This window comes from Tinamus guttatus, unplaced genomic scaffold (genome assembly GCF_059628265.1).
Source record: "Tinamus guttatus ecotype Peru unplaced genomic scaffold, ASM5962826v1 Tinamus_guttatus_pri_ptg000599l, whole genome shotgun sequence".
In the NCBI taxonomy this organism is placed as follows: Eukaryota; Metazoa; Chordata; class Aves; order Tinamiformes; family Tinamidae; genus Tinamus; species Tinamus guttatus.
Window position 1 is genome coordinate 3,207,915 of NW_028289133.1, and position 24,268 is coordinate 3,232,182.

The 24,268-nt window shown below is 46.8% G+C and overlaps 1 protein-coding gene across 1 annotated transcript in view; it reads right to left on the minus strand.

The window, feature by feature from the left end:
- Window positions 1-23,844, minus strand: part of ACVR2B (activin A receptor type 2B) — an 87,219-nt gene extending 63,375 nt beyond the window's left edge. Inside the window, exon 1 of the mRNA XM_088534765.1 lies at window positions 23,777-23,844. Coding sequence (XP_088390891.1) covers window positions 23,777-23,828 — 52 coding nt within the window. The 5' untranslated portion in view covers window positions 23,829-23,844. The remainder of the gene's footprint in view (window positions 1-23,776) is intronic.
- Between the last annotated feature and the right edge of the window lie 424 nt (window positions 23,845-24,268).

Below are 24,268 nucleotides of genomic sequence, written 5' to 3' on the forward strand. Positions count from 1 at the left end.
TGACACAAGGAGAAATAGCTAATGAAGAACAGAATAGGAATGGATATTTTTCCTCTCTTTTTAAGGATATTTTATCAAAACGATCATTACTCAGTAGCTACAGCTGCAACTACATATAATAATAATAATAAATATATCACATAAAGGCTGCACACGTATAAAGAGATTATTTATTTTTTATTTCCCCATAGGTACAGAGTTCATACAGGTCCAATGGGAGCAGTATGGTTGGGATAGGGAAGTTCACCAGAGATGGGTTACTCAGACTAGGCAGTTCGATGATGAGATCTGATCCCCCCACTAATGCACAAGTGACAATCCAGTGTTTAGCAGCAAAAGATATTTTTTCCTTCCCAGTCTTTCCTAAAGCAGAGACAAGCATAGGCCCATGAAAAGTAACCAGTTTCAAACAAACTGGGGGAAATTCTTAGCTCTTGCATTCTACCAAGGGATCCGCTCTCAACCCTTCTACAGCTTCATGAGAACATAAATACTTTTCAGAGAGGAAAAGGACATATCTCCAAAACGGCATGGCATGTCTCAAGTGAGAGACAAAGCAGAAAATGAAATAAAAATACTTTTTGAGGAAATATGGAGGGCTTGGATGGATATATCCATCCAGGGTGGGTAGGTATATGCCACTCCAGTTCTGACAGAGATTGCTTCTTGTATGACCAGCACGGCTCAAAAGGATGAGGGAAGATACTCAGATTACCAGGAAAAAATGGGGGAAAAATAGAGAATTTACACTATTGGACAGGGAAAAACATTACTTGTCCATCTAGTCATTTTTTAGTTCTTGCTAAATATTCTTTATTAAAACTTGAAAAGACCCGCTGAATGAAAGTCAGCATGAAAAATCAGTTTACTAGCAGAGTCCAGCATACACTGTCCCACCTCCTAGCAGGGATAGAAAGAATCACATTACTCAGCTCCACTTTTAATTGTTTAGGAAGACGGATGACAAAAATGCATTTATGGGCCACACTGCAGCACGAGTTAACGCCATTCCTGACATTGGATTACCTTTCCTCCTGCCTTTGGCAGGAGTCCGATGTTTCCTCCTGAAACTTGCAGAATAGATATGTTTGATTTGGGGGATTGAATGGCAGATTATAATCAACCTTGGGACACTCATTGGCTCGCAGAATAAAGCCACAAAGCTCACTATAAATATTTATATATATATATTTTCCCCTCTTCCACATTTGTTAGTATAATTAAAGGGAAAGAAATTCAATGCAACAGTTGGGGGGAGGGATGGAAGTAAAATCTGCTCTCCTTCAAAACTAAATGTACAGCACTGGCTTATTGCATATACTCCTTCCCAGCCAGCAACACACAGAAAAGGGAGCCAGAGGAGAACAGCTATGGGTTCTATGGGGTTATTGGATTTTTTTTTCCCCCCAGTCATTTGGAAGGGGAAGAGACACAGGGCAGCTGCTCAGCACCAGCACAGAATTGGAGTCACTCCTCGTGTGGCTGCTCTTCTTGCAGCAAGACACCCATCACCTGGGAACTACCTCTAATAAGACAAATAACGGCAGAATTTGAGAACTTAAATGAGTTTTTGAGGAGCTGGTCTCATCTGCAAGAGGGGCAAACCTTTTGGCCGGAGGTTTTGCAAACTCATCTTCAGCTAGAAGGGCGACTGCTGCTTCAGGCACCTCTTCGTTCCTTCTTTAATAATACATGCTTGTGTTAAAAGAGCACAGTGTGCTATTTTTAGGCTATCCCATAGCCTCTAAGGAGCCATCAGCTAGTTTTTAAAGTCTTGGAAGGGGAGCAGGGAGCCTGTAAAAACGAGGCAGGGGTATGAGCTGTTTCCAATTTGTTTGGAAAAACTGGCGTGCCAGATGAGGAGGCATCAAAGCCACGTCAGGTTGGCTGCTTTGGGCATCTTGAACCCGACCTGAAACCCGCTGCCAGCAAAAGAGAGGAGAGAGAAAAAAATATATATAAATAAAGGAGATGGAGAAAAATAAATAAAAAAGACACATACAAAACAAAATCCACTGAAGTGCTATTGCTTGGAAACCACTTTAATGAAAGCCACCGCAGAGTATGACAAGATACCTAACCCGCGCTGACAGGGAAAACAGTGAAATGAAATCCACACAGCCACTTTCCGTGCCCTCTGCTATAAAAAGAGCTGCGTAATAACCATTTCGCAGCCAAACGCGCCGGGAGGATCCGACACCTCTCTGAAACGCAAGGAGAGAGAAACCCTCCTGGAAGCACCAGCTTCGAGGCAGGAAGAGCCGCTTCCATCCAGGGTAACGAGATGACTGGAATTAACGGATGCTTCGATAATGCTTCTAATTGACTTTGGTACAAATAGGCTTGCGAGAAGGAAAAAGTTATATATATATTTACGTATACAGAGAGAGTAACACCGTATAGAGATCTGTTCCTAAAGGATGCTGCTTCTATACTAATTTTTAGGGCGTCTTTGCGCTTCCTCCCCAGGAAGAAGGATCTCCTTGCTCACCAGCCTCCATCAACACGACATCCAAAACTGGAGCTGCCAGGGACTAATTTCTCTCCAATATGCCCAGAATTCATTCCTCTGCAAAAAGGAGCTTCTCCTTTTGGCCTCGACACTGAACTCCTCTCTGGGGACTTGATAAGCAATACTGAGTTATTTTGACTCTGGCTGCAAACTGAGGGCAGTCAGACACAAGTCTATACTGGCAGTATGACATCAAAGAAAATATATATTATATATACACCCCCCCACACACACACATATATATGTGTAAATATAGATACACGAATATACATGGAAAAGGTCAGCGTTCCTGCCTTTGCTCATTAAACTCTTACAGGAGCCAAGCACATTTACATGCCAGCAATGTATAAGGTTTATGGCATTTACTTTTTGGTTCAAACATCTGCTAAGTCCAGTGAGGCTAAATACACCATGGGGCATTTTGCACAAATGAAACTGAGTCCATTTTAAGGCAGTTCTATTAAATACCAGCATCTACCTGTCACTTCTGCCTTTCTTATCTCCTTAACTGATAGTTTACTGTATGTTTAACTGGCCAGAAACTAGGAAGGGCAATATCAGCTTTAGAAAAGCCAATAGCAAATGGCTGAACAGAAGAAAGGCAAAACAAATAAACAAGCACACCTAAAACCAGCATGAGCAATTTGCAGCCCAAAACTTAAAAAACACACAGTAAACACCACAAACCACCGTGCTGCACAGCGTGACCAGGTCATAAAGCCAAGCCACTGTTAGATTCATATCCTAATTCTGTGTTTATTCTTTCCTTTCTTATAGGAAATAGAGGTAACTGAATGATCCCAACCTTCACAAAGTCAAAGGAGCAGATTAGAACCCTGACCACTACAAACACATCAGCATCCGCTGGAATATCCCCCATTAATCGCTCCTCATTTCCGAGGCAACACGTTAGCCTGCTATGGAAAGCTGTTCTGCAAGCTGGAAGCGTGAACATCTTCATGGCAACGGCGACTTGACAAGAAAGAGATGGGCAGCTCTGCTGGAGCATTAATGCTTCAGAACCTCCTATCTCAGCTTTCCAGCTCCCAAAAGATGCAGAACAGCTCACAGGACATACAGGCAAAATCCCTTTGGCCAAGCTGCCACCCTTTCAACGACCAGTTTGCAGCATTCTAGTAGTCCTACTCGATGGAATGAATCCAATCTGATCTTACCTTGTGCACCTTCACTAACAAGCTGGGCATGAATTAAGGCACAGGACAGCTTGCCTCTCACCACTTCAGTAAAAGGAGGATATTGGTGCTGGGAACATCTATCTCCAAGTCCACAAAAGAAACACCTGCCTCGATGAGGACCAGCAAACAGCAAGCATACCCACGGTTGCTTGATGGCCTCTATCCCACACTCCAGTTTAAGCTTTCCCTTCCACAAGGTGAGCATCTACACGGTCATCCCTAGGTTCAAGAACTCTGCCTCCCACTTGAAAAGGGGCCAGAAAAGGGGTCTGAGCCACTCAAGCAAGTGGAAGGGTGAGAAATCGCTGCTACATGCAGAGGGTTTTGGCTCACCAGCACTTAAACGTTGCCTGCAGGCATCACATTGAATTGCAAAAATGCCTCTTTCTGCATGCCCTGGAAATCCCTTCCTGCCTGAGGCAGCACAGTCCCCTCCGCTTGGCACTGCAGACAAAACAGGGTGGAAACCCCCTGGTAGTGCCCTGGGTGCAGTTCCTCCAGCACCTTTTGCCCCACCACAGATGAGGAGGCAACAACAGCTGCAGCAGAGGCAACAATGGGGACGATTTTTTTTTTGGTCCAGTTCCCTATCACGCCGAAAATCATCTCTGCTCTCACCACCAAGAACGCCTGCAATGAGTGCAGAACGCAAACCCAATTTTTGCTCTCATGGCAGGTTAGCAGCTACATTAAACGTTCGCTTCCTCGCATGGGGGTTGCGGCTTTTGTTTCTCATTTATTTTTTTAAAATGTAGCTGCATGCAAGCCCTCCACGTAGCGAAGTAAACAGCCCCCCAACGCATTCCTTAACACTAGCCCGGGCTAAATAGCTGCCTGCAGTTTGACGCTGAAGCAGCTGGGTGTTGGGTTACAAACAACGGGCAAATGCCAAGGCAGGGAGAGCTGCTGCAGGGAGCTCCGTGCTCGCCTGCCACTACCAAGAGGCTCTGCTTTTCAGTAGGTTTTGTGCCCAAGTCGTACATAATTCCCATTTTAAACCTGAATTAAAATTAAACTCCCCAAGGTAAAGTTTTTGCACATGCAGAAATGCCAGGGGGATGAAGGGGGGCAGTAGGAAAGTTCAGCATTGCAGGAACAGCACATTGCGCGAAGTGGAAGAGCTTCCGAATATTCATATTTTCCAAATATGCAAGTTTTCATCGTCACAACTAGTCACACTTGGTCTCGTTGAGGATTTTGGAGTCAGATTATCACAACTTTAGAGCCCTTGGTCCCTCAATCCTCTTTGCAAGGCAGCCTGACCAGAGAAGAACTGCGAGCGCCAAAGCCCGCAGAGCGTTGAACCAAGAGCCCCAGCCAGAGAGCACACGTAGCACTTTAAAGCCCTGCATCAGCACACTGCAAACTGAAGCACACCTATGAAAACCATCCACGTCGCTCGCCAAGCGATTTTAGGCTTCAGAGGAGGCATGTGGGTCTTCAACCTCGTGCGCAATGGGAAGAAACAGCACCTGCCACTCAGGCTCCAGCTAAGAGCAAGCAAATGCGTCAAATTCCCCCTAATACAGCATTTTATTCCATGAGGTAACAACTGCACCTAGTTACACCGCACAAATACTCAAATCACCCACAGCCAGGGGAGGTCCAGGTTGAGGAACAGAGCAGAGCAGCATCTACGTTGCCCAACTGATCCTCCAGAAAAACATATCAGAAAAAGCAAGGACACGTCAGCAGATGCCACCGCAGCAATGCGCCCACTGGGTCCCCAAGCTCCTGGGTCGCAAGCACCTTGTCACTACCAAAAATCAGAGCATGGCCTAGTTGGAAACCGCTCTTCGGGGCTGCGCGCTGTCGGACCGCACACAACACTTCAAAAATTTATCCTGATGCAGGGGAGCGAGCAGCGGGAGTTTTCAACTAACAGTCACTACGATGCGACGGGAAATAAATTGCCAGCGCTCCAAGTATTGTACGTTTGCTAAAAAGCATCTCCATCCAAGCGAGCCTTGAGCTTTGAGGCAGCACCAGATGATGCATGGACATGGGATGCACTTCCAGTGCTGCACTGCTAGCTCAGACTGCAGGAATGACAACAACAAAAAAGCCTTTCTGGGCAACACATCTTATTATAGCCCCTGTTAACCACTGTGGCAAAGTCTGAAGAACTGTGGGCTTTAGCTTTTGGAAGGGGAGAAAGCTTAAAGCTCTTCACACAACTTGGATTCTTCTTTGCTTACACTTGTTTTAAATGCTTTGTTCTATGAAAAGCAGAAATTCCTCAATGTATAGAGTATGATGCTTGAAAAGACTCCAAAATTCTTTAGCATCATGGAAAAAGGGGGGTTGTAATCAAGAACATCTCACAGGTTCTATGAACCTTCTGGTCGTTTGGTTGCACAAATTTGCAGACACTTGATTGCAAGTTTTTAAAAAGTTTAGGGGTTCTGTTTCTCCTGCTCTTTGAGGGGATGTTCCTTGTTACATTCACATATCCCTGAGAGAAAGGCATGAAAGCTGCATTGATTCAGAAACTAACAGCATCATATCCAACCCAGCAAGGGAAAGGCAGTGGCTGGACTTGCCACCAGCTGCTCCTGCACGGGCAAAACGGAGTAGCTGGCGGAGGCTGCAGGCGGCTGGGTCAGAGACGGGACACGCGACCGTGCACAAAAAAAGCAAATGTAGCAAGAAAGCAAAAATAAAATTCCCCATCTGCGTGTGCCTGATTGCAAGTCCAATGGATTAAGAGGCGATCTGGCCTGGAAAGGAGAGACATTCAAGAAGGGAGTCAGAAAGGACACGCGCTTTCCAGGCGACAAGTAGCAGCAGGCGGAAGAATTTGGCTCTCCGCGTTTTCCTGAGCAGTAATATTCCTTTCTCCATAAAGAGGGGAGAGCCTGCCGGGCTGTGCATCCAAAAGAAGAGCAAGTTGAGAAGCATGAGGCTGATCTGCTCTTGATCCTGATCCAGGCTATTTTGTGTCCCCAAAGCCAGTCAGGTGGAGAGGCTCCAAATTGTTTAATTTAAGCATATGGTTAAAGAGTGCACAGGAATTGCTCTTGGGAACACTGAAAACTCTGGAGAAATGAGATCTGGCCCAAGAACGTTATACTGAAGTGGACTTGGAAAGAACTGCTGAAAAAACAGACATTCACAAATGCCACCAAGTGTCCCCAACCCGTCACTCCTCATTCCTGCTGGATTCTGTTATGGTTTAACCGAGTTATAGCAAGTTCTTCCTGTGCTCGTGCTATCACAGGGCCATTCATCAAGCACAGGAAAAGAAAGAGGTCATGGGGGCCAGGAGAGGACATGCAACCAAGGCAAACTCTGCTGCTGGAGAAAGACTTTGGGCCATCAGCTGACCCAGGGAGGCAGAGGAACCAGCTGCCACACACGAGCGGATGGCCCTTGTGCACAGCTCTGTCCCAGCAACGATGCAGCTCACAGAATTCTGTGGTTTTGACTATAATACATTTGTAATGAAATGAAAGTGGAAGAAGAAAAAAGAAAAATCACTCCAGCAAAATAGCATTTCTTTTTTAGGGCCCAGGGTGTATGAAACCCTGGCTAGTTTTCCCAACAGCTGCTTCAGGACCTGCACAGTATTTGCAGGAGTGCTTCCCTCCCAATTGACTCAATTTAGCTAGAATAACTCATTCATTTTGTAACAGCAGCTGGAAAGGCTTGCAGCATTACTGCTTTTGAAGAAGGGAAAGTTGGGGTGAATTTGAAGAAAACAAGAGAGGGGAAAAAAGGCAATTCAGCTGCAAAATCACATTTGGTTTGATTCTGGGGCACAGCAGGGTCCCCACACGCTCCTTGCGCCCACCAGCGAGCACGGCCCAAGTGGGTCAGGCTGGACCTGGCAGAGCAGCTCCCGCATGGCAGCCTGGCCGGTGGCCGGCAGACCACACGGAGCCAACGTCCGGATTACAGTAGGTTTAAAAGAGGACCCAGCAAGCTATCTTGGAAACGAGCGCTGGGCCAAGCAAAATCAGGAATGTTGGAAGCGATGCAACTGTAGAAGGTTACGTGGACGGAGCGCTTAAAGGAGAAGAGCCCAGCTCAGCGCTTGCCGAGTCAACACAGTAAGAGTTGCCCAGCTTCTCTCCTTCCTAGGTCCTCCTTTTGCTCCAAGATCTTCCTGAGCTTTGGTGTCTTCCAGGTGGTATTGTGGCAAAGGACTACGAATGCTCTGAAGCTACTCCCAGCTCTCCCAGCTTTTGGGGAAGTTGAGAACTTCTGGGGGAAAGGGAATACATGGAAAAGATGCTGCCTTTTCTGCTGAAGGCATCGTGCATGTCAAAAGTGACAAAAATGAAAACCTTTAATAGCTTTTGTGACCAACAACAAGCATTTAATGGCATTAACAAGCATCTCCTGCAGACGAATCCAGCCCTAAAAGTTAGATTAAGGCAGGAATATATATTAGTTTCTGAGCAGGACCACTTTTATTTGCGGCATGCTGACAGAAGGCCCAAAATCAGATGGTCATGGAAAGCTGGATTGTAAACTCGAAAATCCCGTAGCCTTGGCGTGAAGTCAAAAGCAACCAGAAAGCCTCAAGATGCCCCAAAGCTAAGGCTGGTTCCTAGGCTGTCAGAAAAGCTAGCAAAGTAAAAGTCCAAATTTATTTTGATGGTTATAAATTTTAGATCCCATTTAAAACAGAAATATTACACTGGAGAGGCAGGGAATTTCTGTAATCACTATGGACACTGCCCACAGTAACAATTCCAGCAACTTCAGTGTGGGGAAAGAGTCTGTCCCCAAACACTTACCAATGTAGGACATTGCATCTGCTAAAACACAGATATCCTGCAGTAACAGCTACATTAAAGCACTCTGCAAATTTCTTACAATGGCCCAAGAAGAAGGGCTAAAGGGAGAGCACAAATATATTAGCCCCACTTGAAAGCAGGGAAATCACCATAGTTATCAGCTATAAAGAGCAAGCAAGGGGATGAATAAGTAGGCTCTGATTCTACAAAATTAATGCATATGTTTAACTAAGCACACAAGGAATGACTTCAGCGAGCTTTTCAACACGTCTAACAGGAGGTTTGCGAATGCATAAGGGATTCAAGCAGATGCATGTGGACAGTGGGGAAAAAATAAAAGCCTTCACCACAGAATAAAACCTTCCTGATTTTATAGAGCTGTAATTCACCCTCAAGATCAATATATTGCAAGAGTCCCTAGAAACTCAGGACTAGCCAAGCAATTTCCATAGGAAATCTCCTCGCTGCAGAGCAGCGAAACGTCAGGTAGCAGCAGGTGAGCCTCAAATGGGATTGCTCCTTCCCTGCACCGACTGCCACTCACCCAGCTTACCGGGAGGGACACAGCACGGAGCAACCGAGGTGAATCCCACACGGACAAAGGTTACAGCATTTCTTTCACAGATGGAAGGTTTGGACACACATGGAGTGACCTTTGAGTTTTGTGGAAATGATAGTTTCCAACTTGGAAAAAGCTCCATATCTATACACACACACACATATATATTTTTATATATTTATATATGTGCACACACACTCTTACAACATATTCATCTTGAGGGTGAATTACAGCTCTATGTGTGTGTGTGTGTGTGTATATATATATATATATAAAATACAAAAAAGTGTGTGTGTGTATATATATATATATATAAACACACACACACAGACACACTTTTTTTTTCTTCAAGCTATTGCTTAAATACTCTACTTTTCACATGCTTTCCTCCCATTTTGTGAGGAATTTTTTCTAACACCAGAAATTTCCAAGTTCTGCTCTGGGACCTGCAGGTTTGTAAAGCTTCCCCCAGAATTAATAAGAAAATAAAAAGTGAAGCAGTGGAAAGCAGCAGCACCAAACCATCTTGCTTTTTCACCTCCAAAGCTTCATACCACCCTGTTCCTTCCTCTCTAAATCATATTAGAATGGGACATTCCTACACGTCCCCTTCCTTCCTTCCCCTGGGAACTGGGACCCTCCAAGGCTCCTAATCTAGAATAAAAATATATATGATTTTAGAACCTTTTAGAACCTACTAAGATTGTAGAATAATTTTAAATATCAATCTTCTACCATTAGTCAACTTTGACACCAGAAAGAAATGGCTCTATTTCCCTTTCAGGTTTTTATCTACTAGCCAAATACTAAGAAGTCAGGGAAACACATATTTCCAGTTTTGTTTTTTCCTTCCTCTTCAATATTCATTATAACTGAAAATGACATTATTTTCAAGATAATCATCACAATATTTTGCACTGCTGAGATTTTAATGTATATTTTTATAATTAAGCCTGCAAGAAAAGATTTTCTTCTTCTTAAACATCAAGAAGAGAAATTGAAAAAGGCAAAATTAATATTTCCTTAATTTTCCAAAGCTAGAATAGAAAAGGAGAAAAGCAAGGTTTTCTCATTTTTTAAGAGGGCACTTCCTCGGGTCTTCCTATTAACTCATTCTTGCAGCTTCTTTAAAGCTAGAGCAACAAGAATTAGGTTTGCAGGCCACCTAAAACATATTTCAAAAACCATGCAGGTAGGCAGACTGGGTTTAGTAGGACATGACTAGTTTAACTCAGTCCTGTTGCCCGTTGTCCACTTGCAATTTAGCTCAGGACAGCTTATATTCTGAAAATAATAATAATAAATAAAGCTAAAGGGAAAGGTAAGAGTTGCACTAGGGACAGCAACACAGAGGGAAGGAGCTCAGCACCCATTCACACAGGATGTAGCTTACACCATTTGCAAATCAGGTTGCAGTAAAACCCAGATCTTACTAAAATAAATAAATAATGATACTAATCAAGCCATGCCAAGCAGCTGGGAGGCAGTGAGCCAGGGAGGAGCTCGGGGAAAACGGGCTCCAGAGCCTCCAGAGCTGCTCCAAGCAAGGGGAAACGAAGGAAAAAATGCATAAAGAATTGCAAGCATCCACTCCCAGCCATCAACTTGGAGAGGAAAACAAGTAGAGAAATAAAGAAAGGGCCCTGATTGAGCATGGTTTTAAGGACTCCTGACTAAGAGCAAGCCAGTTGTCAGCAGGTCCAAGGAACTGGCTGAGGAGAGAGGCCCATGAACCCCACAAGGCAACCGAGGAGCAAAAGTTACCCTAAGTGCTGATGTTATCCCAGCAAGAAACCAGGCTGATATTTGAGCTGTGGTACAAACAGTTTACCTTGCTGGGGAGAACGTCCCTGCCCACAAAGGGTTGGGAGAGATCAACCACCTTCTGCCCTTCATGAGAGCCCCACACGGCCAGAGCTGGTCACGCTCACCTGGCCAAGTCGCCAGCCTTGGAGCACAAACTTCAGCTACTGAGAGACTGACTGCTTTAGCAACTGCCCTACATCACAAAAAGAGGTAAAAACAAACCCCAAACCTTGATTTGAAGGAAGTCTGCAATGCGAGTCTTCACACACCATCCTCTCCAGCTGGAACGAGCCAACCTCCAAGCAGACGGGCAGTCAGTTCCTGCCCTTTTCTTCCTTCCCAAAGTTTCTCATGACAGAGCAAAGAGCTGGATTTGTGTCCTTCTGCAGACCAAGCTCTCAAACTTTTAAAGAAAATATACAATCTTCACTTCCATCTAACAAAAAAAAATATATATATATATTTTTCAGACCTTTAGGAATAGGGTTGGGAAAGAAAGTCCAAGTATGAAAATGCAAGCAATGTGCCTTCTCACCATTTAAACAAGAATGGTGTGGGATTTTTTTGATTGCTTTCAATTCTCAGCATCTAAAGCCAATTGTGGGTTTTACTCGGCAGGCAGGAGAGAACAGGACAATAATACTTTTTAGCACTCAATTTGACCATCTTCTTCTCAAAATGAATAGCCCTCCATGGCAGTGGGGAAGGAAAGGGTAGCTTTTCACATCATACCCTCAGCCCCATGGTCTATGTCCAAGATCTGCTCTCCAGGACTACTGTACACTTCATCAGTAGATCCAAGCAGATTTATAGGCAACCAACTATGGATTACAAGTCCCAAAGGACATTTTCCTCCCAACACCTACAAGTCAGAGGTTGATTTATACCCAAACATATAGCAGATGATATTCCTTAGAGCCATCTTCTTGTCTTCAACCCCCCTACCATTGCTGTAAGTGAAGGTTTGGTTTGTTTTAACAGTTATACAGTTTATAAATCCTGAAAGCAGCACTCAATTTAGACTGAGGACTGTTAAAATTGCTTAGACCAACAGGACGCCAAGTGGTAAAGAACTGTAATGAGATGATGACACATTCATAACCTGAAGCCTTCACTAAAACCTTACGGCCCCAGAAGGTTCACCCCTTTCAGCATGAAGACATTCGGTCCTGGCCATGGCTCAAAGAGCAGATTTTGGCATGTGTGAAGAGAAACCCTGAGGGGAGGTCCTGAAGAGCGTAGGCATCCATTAGACAGGAACTTGGGAAACACTGCCAACCAGAAGGTTACAAGAGAGGTGGTCCCCAAACTATCTCAAACATGGCCAAATATCCAGCGGCCTCCTCTTTGCTCATGCAGGAAGGAGATGAAATGAGTTTAGGTCTTTGATTTGCCAGAAAGCAGGATAGAAAGGAAGTCAATGAATGCCAGAAGCCCTGGAAAAAAACCTTCTTCATTTGCAAGCATGGTACAGTTTCTTCATAAGTATTTTTAAGTTTTGAAGACAGAATGTGTTACTCCAAGCCAGGTCACTACAGAAGTTCACAATCCACCTGTGAGACCAAGGGCTTCTGCTCAATATGAGCAATATGAGGTGAAGTCCCGCATAGGTTAAATTATCAAAACCACAGAAATCTACCTCTCCACATTCCTCTGACACCAATGGCATCTTTGGAGGCATCTTCAGAGACGTGTGTTTTTGAATGTTCCCACATCGGGACAGCGCGCACAGGCACTTGCAGCACCATCATGTACCCAAATGTGGCAGGGCTGAAGGTACCAAGATTTCGAGGCTCCCAAAGATTGCAGGAGAAGCTCTGTTAAAGCACAACACTAACTTTTATAAGCATGCATATTCAGTTTGAGCTGTCCAATCAGAGGAAAAAGATCCATTTAGCTATTCCACTAGGAAAATATCTGCTGGGTAAGACAGTGATCAAACAAGGAAATGTTCAGAGCTGCCTATGTTTTATGATCCAGAAGTCAGCACCACAAAAGAACATCCCTTGGAGTCTTTGGTTTGGGCTTAAAGAAAAAGTAATGCCAAACATTTCTAACAGATTTAGTTTCACTAAGGTTCATTCTACTCAAGTGGATGCCAAGAGCAGGGGGACCAGCCTAGCAGTTAAGCACCACATGAGCCTCCTGTCCATGGACAAGAGCACTCAAAATGTGGGAAGTTGGGCCCCTTTCCACCCAAGCCCTGCAAGAGTGGGAAATATCCTCCTGCAACCTTGTGCCTTCAGGAAAGCCAAGCCCCAAAAGACGGATTAGATTTTTCTACCACTTTATTAAAGAGCCTAATGATGTCCAAATTACAGCAAAGCTCAGCTGTGTAACCAAGGTGCCTCAATCTCATCCTTGGTAAGGATACAAGTTTCTGTCTCACAGAAGCGTGCAGATGACTAATAAAAGTGACCTTCTATATGAGACCCTTCAAGGCCACAATTAACTGCAGAAATACTGTACTAACTTGGCAACATAAGTTTTTGTAAACTGGCTACTTTCCCCCCCCCCCTTTTTTTTTTTTTAAAGCAGAAGCTTGCCAAGAGCAAGCTGTCCCCTAATAAGAAAAAAAAGAAAATACAAAAACAAAACTCACTGCTCTCCAGATCCAAATTACTTTCCACAATTCAATGCAGTTTTAATTAAGATGATTAAATTACAGCAAAAAATGATTAAGATGATATCCCACAGCAAACCACCAAAGCTATAACACCTTAATCCAGAAGAAACCAGCAGACATACATCCACAACGAAGTATTCACAAAAAGCCAGAATTTTATAGTTTTACACGTGAGCCAATTTTACATCATTCAAACCTCAGAAGACACAAAAAAGTGACATCCATCAACAGAGCACAGTTTTTCCTTAAGACTACGTGGAAAACAAGCGTCAGAGAAAAATTGAGAAGGCTACAATTACTTTGACAGTGTTTCTACAGCTCAGAGAAACTTGGGGGTTGAAATAAATGGTTTCCTTCTCCTTCCCAGGACTCCCAAAAATAAATTTATATATATAGAGAGAGATTTTTTTTAAAGAAGGTAGATCAGAACTGCATGTGAAATCAGGTCACTGCCAGCATAGCATCCATGATACATCTCCACTATTGCCTATTAACGGCTTCCAAATGACCAAGGGAAGTCTCAGTTCCGTATTTCACCAGTGGAAATTATTAATATAAACAGTGCTCAGCTCAGGCTTTAGCTTTACCGGGCTTGCTTTTCTTTGGCAAATGGTATCATTTGGGGTTGTGAGGCAGCCGGACAGACAGACGAACGCTGCTCCATCTCGACACGCAGCCCTGCTTTTGTCTCACGCACCTGCAGTGCATGAATTTTGGCTGTAACTTTGCAGAAACAGTGTTGTTTGGGGCATCTTAAGCTACAGAAAAGCCACAAAGTGGCTTTTCCCGGGTGCAGGAGCCGAGCATGGTGGGCAGGGAAGCGCCGCTATTATTTTTCCTTTGCTCCAGCCGCCTCCTCCCGCTATTTCCAACACCGGGCACAAACAACTGCCCCCTCCGGAGCTCGCCCCAGCTCTCCCGGCCCGGCTATTTCGGCAGCGGTGAATAACAGCGGGCAGAGCAGGGCAGCCTGCCTGGCACCCAGCGGGGCTATTTCGGTGGGAGCCTCGAGGCTGCGCGGCGCCACACAAGGAAATCTCCACGGGAATGACCCCACCAACCCTGCGGATCCGTCTCCTTCCAAATCCCAGCTGCCCTCTCCTAAGGATTTCTGCAAAGAGCTTTAAGGGCAGAATAGAGTTGTCCAAATGCTGCTGCACCGTATCCTCCCCAGTCGCTTGTTTTTTCACCTGCTGGCAAGATACAGCAGCCTCCAGACCCTCTTGGCCACAGATACAGCAATGAAAAACTGTCCTGAAACGTTATGGGGGAAGAAAAGAAACCTTCACATCACATTAAACTATCATGCCAACAACCCACTGGTGCAGCATTAGGTGCCCAACAGGCCAGGACAGCAGGAACCAGAAAGTCTGAACCGTTCTGCAAATACAAGCGCATTAGTGATAAAAGTGCATTAATGAAACTTCGATTTTTTCCCCATTTTTTTTTTAAAAACTCTCCCCGCCTTCACCCATTCGCTGCTGTAATTAGCCGTCTCTGCATGGCGACGGGGCCAGGTGAGAGGTTAACTTTTTTATTTTGCTTTCATCGAGGCAGAGAATCCTAAATGGTGAGAGATAAAATTCCAGCGTAATCCCCCGCCGAGGCCGCTATGAAATAACTCTTTTGTTTAATTATTACGAGCTGGATGGGCAAACACTATATCCCGATGGACAGAGCGCAGCTGTTACTATAACAGAAAGACATTCATCTCCCATCCGCGGGACCCTGAAATCCTCCCGACAAAGCCGGTAAAGCGACTCCCGTCTCTCTCCGAGCGGCTTTTGCAGGCAGAACTATTTTTAGCAAACTTTATCTCATTGCGCTTCCAAGTTTTCCGCGGCGCCCGTTCCGAGCGCGTCCATGCGCGCAGCCCGGCGTGGGCCCCGCGCTGGCCACGTGCGCCCGCGTCTTGTCCGTCTAACAGGGTCGTAGGCATCTCTGGGGTTCCCCGTTGCCTTTGAAGTGAGGTTTTTTGGGCTGTTATTTGCATAATAAATAGCCAAATTGTGCCGGGTACCGTGGGAAAGTTCCATCACCTTTTAAAAAACAGACGTCCAATGTTTGCTTTAAACAGTGCTAAGTCCATCCCATTAGATGATGGAAGGCTGTATCTACAGGAAATTATCTATAGCTATAAAAATTAGCTATGAAAGGCTTCCGCAGACGTCTCAGGTACAATATAAACAGGAAAAAGCACCACCAGGGATGGACGGATGGGACCGAACGCCCCAACGATGCAAACGCGCTCAGCCTCATTGCTGCCACCGGCGTAACCACAGGCTTGGAGCTACATCACATTTCAGGGACAAGCATCTATCACCTTCCACACCCAGGTGGAATGACCTCTAGTGCCTGGGACTTCCACTCATGAGGGGAATCACCCAGCAACAGTAAACACTTTTTTTTTTCTTTTTTTTTTCAGAAATGCCCTATTTGGCTATTCTTGGATTTATTGCCCTCATCAAGCGGCCTGGAAGGGCCACTGCATTGCTTCTGAGGCACTAAAAGGTGATTAAAATCTACACTGGAATTCCTTACTTCATCCAGGCGTGCCAAGCCTGTCCTTTCTGCAAGGATGCACTAGGAAGGGACGCGGGGCTATCACGAGAGCAAGGCAGTAAAACAGCAGCAGATAAACACGTTTATCTCAGCAGAGTTTATTTTGAAAAGAGCGTTTGTCTCTGGGATATTTTGAAAGAATCCAAGGGAGCTCAATTTAGGAGATTTTGTGGCAAAGTATGCAAAAAAAAAAAATCAGTGGCTATGCACAACTGCACGCACACATGGAAGGTTTTGGCTGTAGGTGCGACAGCTCGAGAACACCCATGCACAACAGCCCATAAGACAACCCCGAATACCAAATGCACCATATTTCTACTCAGTTGTTTCCAGTTGCACTCATGCACCCAGCATCCCTCACATAAAAGGGGATTTCTAGGGGTAGAATTGCCCAGAGTGCAGCCAAGACTGCACCTCCTGCGACCACCTCCAGCCTTGCTCCTTAGCCTCTCTACCCACCACAGCTGAGCAGATTGGCAAGTCACCCGGCACAGCTACAACAGGTATTTAGGAAAAACTTTAGCCCATGTATAGGAAGGGGCATTTGCAGAGGCCTTTTCTATTAAGGAGGAAGGAAAAAAAGCCGCGGGGAAGTTGTGCACACACGGGCGAGGGAAGCAGAGTTCGAACTCGAGCGCACCAGAGCGCTGCCCAATAACCATCGCACTGAAACCTGATCTTAACGCCAAGGACAAGCCCATTTCTCAGGCTGCACATAGGGAGGCGAATTAGCAGGCTTAACCCGTTAATTACCCCTGCCAGCTAACGTGGGAACTGGAAAGCCTGCTTGTTTCAGTTGTCAGAGCGGGGAGGGAAAATAAATAAATAAACAAGAATAAAAAAGACTTTGAGAAGCCAAGGGGTTGTGCAGGCGCAGGTTGGGCTGCTGTTCTGACTGCTCTTGAGACTCCATTTGCAGATACGAGGTGATGCTGGAAGTCAACATGATTTCACTCCACTGATTACAGAAGCAACACACAGGATAACTCACAGATCTCAAGCAAAACAAATCACTAAGTATGTGAGCAAGCTCAAGGCAACAGGTTCTTCTAAGACCAAAACCATAAAGACCAGAATAAAACAGACCAAGACCAACATGTTTGCAAAGCTCAAGCATCCAGGTCTCCAAAGAAGAATTAATGGGACAACCACCCTTTGCAGACAGCTCCTCTGACCAACAGAAGTAACCACCAGACTGCAGAAGTGGGAGATTGCAAAACCCAAGCATGGGCTAAGAGAGTTTAAAGAGCCTGCAATGCGCTCAATGCTTGAGGTATTTCCCTCAACACACCTCTGAATTCACAAAAAGAAGGGAGAGTTGCACTGAGCACTTCTCCACTTCCATGTTTGCATTCTTCCCTCCCTAGGAATTCAAAATTGGCTGCAGAGAACAAACTATGTATAAGCAGATTATCCCTAAACGCCAAATTAAAAAAGAAGTTTTACACATCGCACAGGGCTTTTGATATAGATAATGCTAGAAGAAAGAAAGGTTGGTGATCTAGATTGACCATCGGATAAATCAGGGACAAATGGAGTTATCTTTATCTCTTGCACCCACTCAGACTCTTCTAATCTCACACCTCAGAGCAATAAATTAGGAGCAAGTATCACATTATCACTACAGCTGCCACATATAAAAACTAAACTTTTAGCCACCAGTTAGAAAACAGTTTACATAAGGGGAAAGAAAGCTTTAAAGGGAAAAAAAGAGACAGCCCAAGCACCTAATGTGCTACAGTGTGGGGTCAACTGCCTGGGCTTCTGAGAGAACAGCTTTCACCGCCGTGGTCAGAGGATAACTCAGCACAGGTCTGGGCTCTTTCCCAGCTTTGGTGTCTTGGCCCTTAAAAGAACAGCAATACCTTCTGTTTGAGACTCTACTGGAGAAAGATTCACAAAAACACCCTGCTCCAGTGAACTCCCTTTTTTTTCCCCTCCCACTTTCATCGTATGCAAGTAGAAATTGGACGTGAAGTGCTTAGTTCAAAAGAGGTATCTTAATTTGCCAAAATACCCACACGAATTAAAAATTTATGTAGCTAAACTGTAAAGCAGTACATCTTCTGATTTCAAAAGAAAAGGGGCACATATATGCCTTTCGTGAACCATTTTATCCTTCAGAAATCAGGAGGACCATATACATGGCACTACTGACACAGTAGTGCATGACTGGGCACACAGAAAGAAAGTGATACCTCCTGTAGAACATTAACGTAACTCTCCGTTTTTCCAGCAAATACAATTCCAAAGAGAGAGGGGAAGGAAAAAAAAAAAAAAAAAAAAAAAAAAAAAAAAAAAAAAAGGAAGAACAATCTGGTAGTGAGAGCAGCAGCCAAGGCAGAGGCCAACTATTCTGCCACCAACGTTTGAGAATTTGGGAGAGTTGCTCCCATCCTCCACAGGAAAGGTGCAGAAATGGGGGCAGCAGCAGGTCTTGCCTCCTTGGATATTAAAAATGCCAAACATAGGATTATCCAGTAATCTCGGGTCCCACAAGTCACACGCTATAACAAACACAGGCAGATAGAGGTTCTGCTTCAAACAGCTCCCGCGTGACCAGGGGAGCAAACATTAACGCACCCCAGGCTCCCCAGCCCCATCTGCAAGATAGAAGAACATCCAAAGCCTGGGCAGGTTTTTAGTCAGTGCCCACAAGGATGAGACCAAGGATCACAGCGTCCTCAACCTGCAGGAGCCCCCATTACACTAACTGAACTGGTGGCAAAGCTGCACATGGACCCAGGAATTGCAGAGAAAGGGTAAATGGCAACTTGGTGCCACCAAGCACCAGCGGGCTGGCTCTTCTGCTTTACTTCTCCATTTACAGGGCTGGAACGCACACACCATTTCCTGCTTGCAGGGAAGGCAACCTCGGGAGAAAGGATGCTTTCCAAGAGCTAAACCATACCGGGACAGGGTACACCATCAAGCTTGCCCATGCCTGGCCACCTTTGGGACCTTCTCTCTATCTATGAGCCTGATCTTGCCCACGCACCCAGAAGCACATTTCCCCCTCCAGCACGGATGGACCAATGCCCCAGGCAAGCGTGGATTCAGCACGATTTTGTGTGTTTTACTGACAACTGCCACTCTCGATTTTGTGGCCAAGGAAGAGGATGATGGAGGGAGAAGAGACATGAAATCAGTGCAAGAGACCAACCATTACATTCAAATCTAAGCACAAAATATGCTGGGTCTGCAGAACGCAGGCAGGCAGAGTGCTTCGTCTTTAATTTACTTCTCTGCCCCTTTGCCTTCGATGGCTCCAAGAAAACTAGCAAGGAAGATTTAAGGTGGGGGGAGTGAAAAGGGGAGAAGTGATGTACATTTTTTTAATATACCTACAAGGAACGAGTGACTAAAGAGTCACAGTTATCCCATGGTGAAGTGATTCAGCAGGAGCTGGTCCTCAATGGTTAATGGAGGAGAAAGGCAGGGGAGGGGAAGAGCAGTAGCCACAAACACCTCCCTTAAACACATCCAATTTCCCTGATGTGAAAATCTCCACATGAAGGAGCGGGCAGGAAAAAAAAAAAAAAAGAGCTTAAGTGGGAACAGGGTGCCGAATGCCAAGTGCTACACTGAATAATTCAGAGCCCGGCACGACTATTGGCCGGATAGAGGAGAAGAAAAAAAAAAAAAAAAAAATCACATCCCCATGCGAGCTTCAAAACCCCACGGCCACCAGGGATGAAAGGCAGAGGTAGCACCTCTTTAGAGCAGAGATGAGGCTCTGCTGTTCCCATTTCCCCATTTCCCTTCCCACTTCCCAACTTCCTGGCACTCTTTGCATACCCAGAGCCCAGGATGCAGTGGCAGCTCCTGGAAATCTCAGGGCCAAGCCTGGAGCTCATAGAGACCCATCTCCTCCTGCACATCCTTCGGACGCGCCGTGAGCGCCAACATCCTCGGCCAGGAGCTGCCGGCGCTTGCACAAGTTCTCAGCCACTGCTGGGAGACTCAGCTTGAGGTGACCATCCCAGCAGGTGCGTTTGGTAGGAAAGGTTTGGGGTTTTACCAAGCTGGGATGAAACCTCAGCCAACACCAAACCCGCTAAAGCTCCCTGCAGTCCAGTGCCGTTAGCACCCAAAAATGGTCCTCAACTGAGGCCCTGGAATGCAACAGCCAAAACACCTCTCATTACGCTACTCAGAAGCACTTTTTGTTTATAATTACTACTTTTAAAGACATCTGACTTTCTAAGAACGTGCATCGCAGGGGAACAGCACAGGAACGTGCCCTGACTGTGTCCTTCCCAGAGCCTCCTCTTGCTCCCACCTCCTCCCCTCAGGCAGCCAAGGGAGATCCTTTCCCACCCGTCCCACGGCGGGCCCAGCCGCAGAGCCCGGCACGCTGCAAACCGCAGCGGCCGAATTCTTGGGCTGGCTCTAGCGCTAATCCCATTAACAACGCTCCAGAAGCTGCTGCTCCCGGAGCCCCGCGCATCCCGAGAGACGGAAAACTGCCCACCCGGACCGGCGAGACCAGGGGAGCCCCCAACGCGGGGGGTTGTGGGCGGGAAAGAACAAAATAAACAGAAAAAAAAGGAAAGAAAGAAAGAAACGTGAGGAGAAATTTCCCTTCTCCTCCACTATCTACTCCATGGCAGCAGGGCAGACTTACAACTGTTGCATCACACAGAGCACAAAAATACCCAACGAGCCCATTTTAGCTGATGGGGACCATAGTGGACTTGGTGACAGCTCCAACGTGGGATGTAGGAGACCTCCACCCTAACTGGCCATTTCTTACCATCTTGTCAACCAAGCAGACTAAAAAACAATAATAAAAGTGTTATAGCTTGGGTAGGTTGCTTAAAGACACGAGAAACAACATAAATCTCAGGGCATTAATGCTTCAGCCAACCAGCCAGGCTCACGGGGGACCTTATGTGGTCCAGGGGGTTTGAGCCCTGCCCAGCAAACAAGAAGAGCCAGGAAAGGCAGCGCAGGGGGTGCTCGGACGTGGCAGGGGGCTCCGGCAACGCGCAGCGCCGGATCCGCCAAGGCGAGAGGCCGCTAAAAATAATCCGCTGCCTACCTGTCTCCTTAACGTAGCACTTGCCTCTCCACAGAGCTGTGACAATGTGTGTGTCGGTGGCACAATTATCTGGATTTGATGACAGATTAAAAAAAAAATACATATATATCTCTCTCTTGGACACCTGTTCAAGAGTTTGGGTGTTTTTAAAGGCCATTGCCATTAACCTTGGGCCGTGCACTTCATTGTGTTTAATTAGCAAGCTAATGAAGCTGGTTTTATTCCCTTTCTCAGGCACAAGAGGATAAACACAAGACAGTGAAAGAGGAGCCCCGATGCATTTGCAGCACAGTTCAGTGCTGCATGGCGTTACTTAAACTTGCACCAAAATAAAAGTAATGCAATAGCCCCGGGAAACGGGTTAGTAACACATCTCGCAAGACAAATCCTTTTACACCTTCTGTATTTTCCCTAAAAGAAAAAAAAAATAGACGATTCAAGCACGGTTTCTGAACATTTGGGCTTGCAGAAAAATTTGCAAACAAAGGGCTAAAAATGAACATAATGTTTTCCTCAATGAATCCTCTGTATTCCAAAAAAAAAAAAAAAAAAAAGAAGAAGAAAATAAGCATAACGGATTTTAAAAGGAAAAAAATAACAGGATAACAACTGCAGCCTGGGCTTGCTTTGTTCCAGGCAGCCAAGGTAGCGCCGGGAACTGCCAGCAATGGAGGTCAAGCTATTTTGGAAAAGCCCCCCACTCCCCTCCAGCCCCAACGCGCCCGGCGCACAGCCGCACGCACAGCCACCCGCACAGGCACACACAAAAGAACCGGAGCTCCCGGCGGAGCCCCAGAGACCCCCAACAAGGCGGGAGCCTTGGGCAGCTCTGGGGGGAAAACCCGGACAAAGAGGCTCCCGCGGACAAATACAAACAGCGCCGGACACGAGGATTCAAGGCGAGGGGGAGATCGGCCCGAGCCCTCATGCACCCGTGTAATGATCTGCGAGGACCCTTCCAAATAAAAACAGGAATTCATTCATTTTCTGGGGTCCTTTATGAGGGTTTTGGGGGCGGGGGGAAGAAGCCAGCGTAGGTATGTCCTATGAGATTATCCTTTTCATAACATGATACATTTAAGGAGCTTTCAGGGTTATTTTTTTTTTTCTTAAAGCAACTGCTTTTTCCTCCAACTGGCTTTTCTGCCACTCTACGCACAAGCATAGGATCGGGTTATAAATAAATTAAAACATACACACACCGCCAAAACCCAAAACAAAAACAAAAACCCGGAAGCCATCTCTTTTCTTTTTTTCCTCCTTATTCTTATTATTGAATCACCCGAGATAAAAGGATTCCAAGATATACAGAAAGAAAAAATACACCAGCCATAAATCTCCTTTATGCCCCTAATAGAATTTTCCAGCCAAGAGAGCGGCTGTGATTACAGCCGCCCCGACCAACACCGGCGCACACCCCGCACCACAACACCCAACAACCCCCTGCTCCTTCCCAAAGGGCAGCGCAGGGAGCAGGGATGGGATCCCCATCCCTCCCAAGACCTTCACGCGGACGGCAACAAAAGCGGCGCGCACAAGTGTCCCATCCATGCCATTAAATTATTAAATATATCAAGCCCGAGCCGCCTTTGCCCATCAATTTTGTTTTTGACTGCCCAGAAGCCCACGGATTCGAGCGTGGCTTTAAATAATAATAATAATAACAGTAATAGGGGGGATGCCGCGCGCCGGGAGCAGCCCCCGGCCGCGCATATTTAATGGGCGCTCGGAACAAAGGAAGCGGCGGCCCCCGCCTGCCCGCGCCGCGAAAACATCGGTGGGGATAAAATTAAAGCGGGGGGGATAAATACGTATAGGCACGTATAGACACGGCTGTGTCATCGTGTCCCCCCCCGCCGCCACCGCCTCCCCTCCGTAAGCGGGACAAGTTGGTGCCCTGCGCCCATCCCCGCGCAACTGGTCCATGGAAGAGCGCTGCGCTCCCCCCAATACACGCGGCGATTTGGCGTGGGAAGGATAAAAGGAGAAAAGGGGGGCGGGAGAAGGGGGGGGGGGGGGATAAAAAATAAGGAAGAGGAGGGAAAAGTGGGGAGGGAGCGAGGGGCTTCGCAGCCCGCCCGGCTTCGGCCCCGCGGGCGCGTTCGGGGCGGGACGCGGGGGGGTCCGCGCCTCGTCCCCTCCCCCCGCCGCGGGACAGCGCGACGCGGTCCCCGTGGAAGACGCGGGTCCCTATGGAAATCGCGCAGCCCGCGGGCGCAAGTTTGGGGCCACGCGAGTGAAGCACCTATTAAAAATACAATAATAAAATAAAAGGTAAAAAAAAAAAAAATGAGGGAAGGAAAAGCTCGTAACAACAGCCCCCCATGCAGAAAAATAAAAGTTTCTCCGAGCTGCCCCTATCACGAAGCGACTCTCTAGAAAACGGGGGGGGCTCTTGAGGGACCCCCGGGTGACACCGCGGCACCCCCTGCACACACGTTGTCGTCCCCCCCCCGGGGAGCTGTCCCGGCGCCCCCCGCCCCGGCCCGCGCAGCCCCCGCGCGCGACCCGCCAAGTTTCCTCGAGCCGCGGCGTGTTTACACGGGCGCTGCCCCACGCCGCCCGCCCCCGGGGCCACAAAGCCCCGAACCCGCCGAGGGGCTGCAATTAAAACGACCCCCCCTCGCCCCCAAAACCCCGGGGTGGCTGCCCAGGGTGCCCGCTCGGCGCCCGGCCCCTTCCGCGCATTGTGACCCCCGCGCGGCGGAGGTAAACACGGCTCTTACCTGCGCAGAAAGTTCCACAAAGAAAGGCGAAAGTGAGCCACGAAGCAGTCATATTCCTTCACTTATTTTTTTTTCTCTCCTTTTTCTTTTTTATTTCTTCCTTATGTGCCTCTCTATCCCCAAGAAAAATATATAATATAGATATAATGCGCGGGTGAAAAAAAAAAAGGGGGGGGGGGCAAATGAGGCTCTCCTCTCTTAAAAATAATAATAATAATACGAGCGCGTGTGTGAGGGAGGACAAAAAATAAATTCCTACAAAAAACAAAAATGGGATTTAATTCCGTCCGCGGTTGCCAAACGTATCCAGTGGCGAGGAGCAGCGCGGCTCCGCGTCGCCGCTTTTTCCAAGAGTTTCTTCGCCCGGGCTTTTGTGCAGGGAGCGCGGCGTGCAGCGCCGCCGCCCCCGCCGCCCCCCGCCCCGGCCCAGCCCCTCGGGCTCCGCGCGGGCAGCGCGCGCCCGCCCGCACCCGCGCGCGCTCCCGTGCGCGC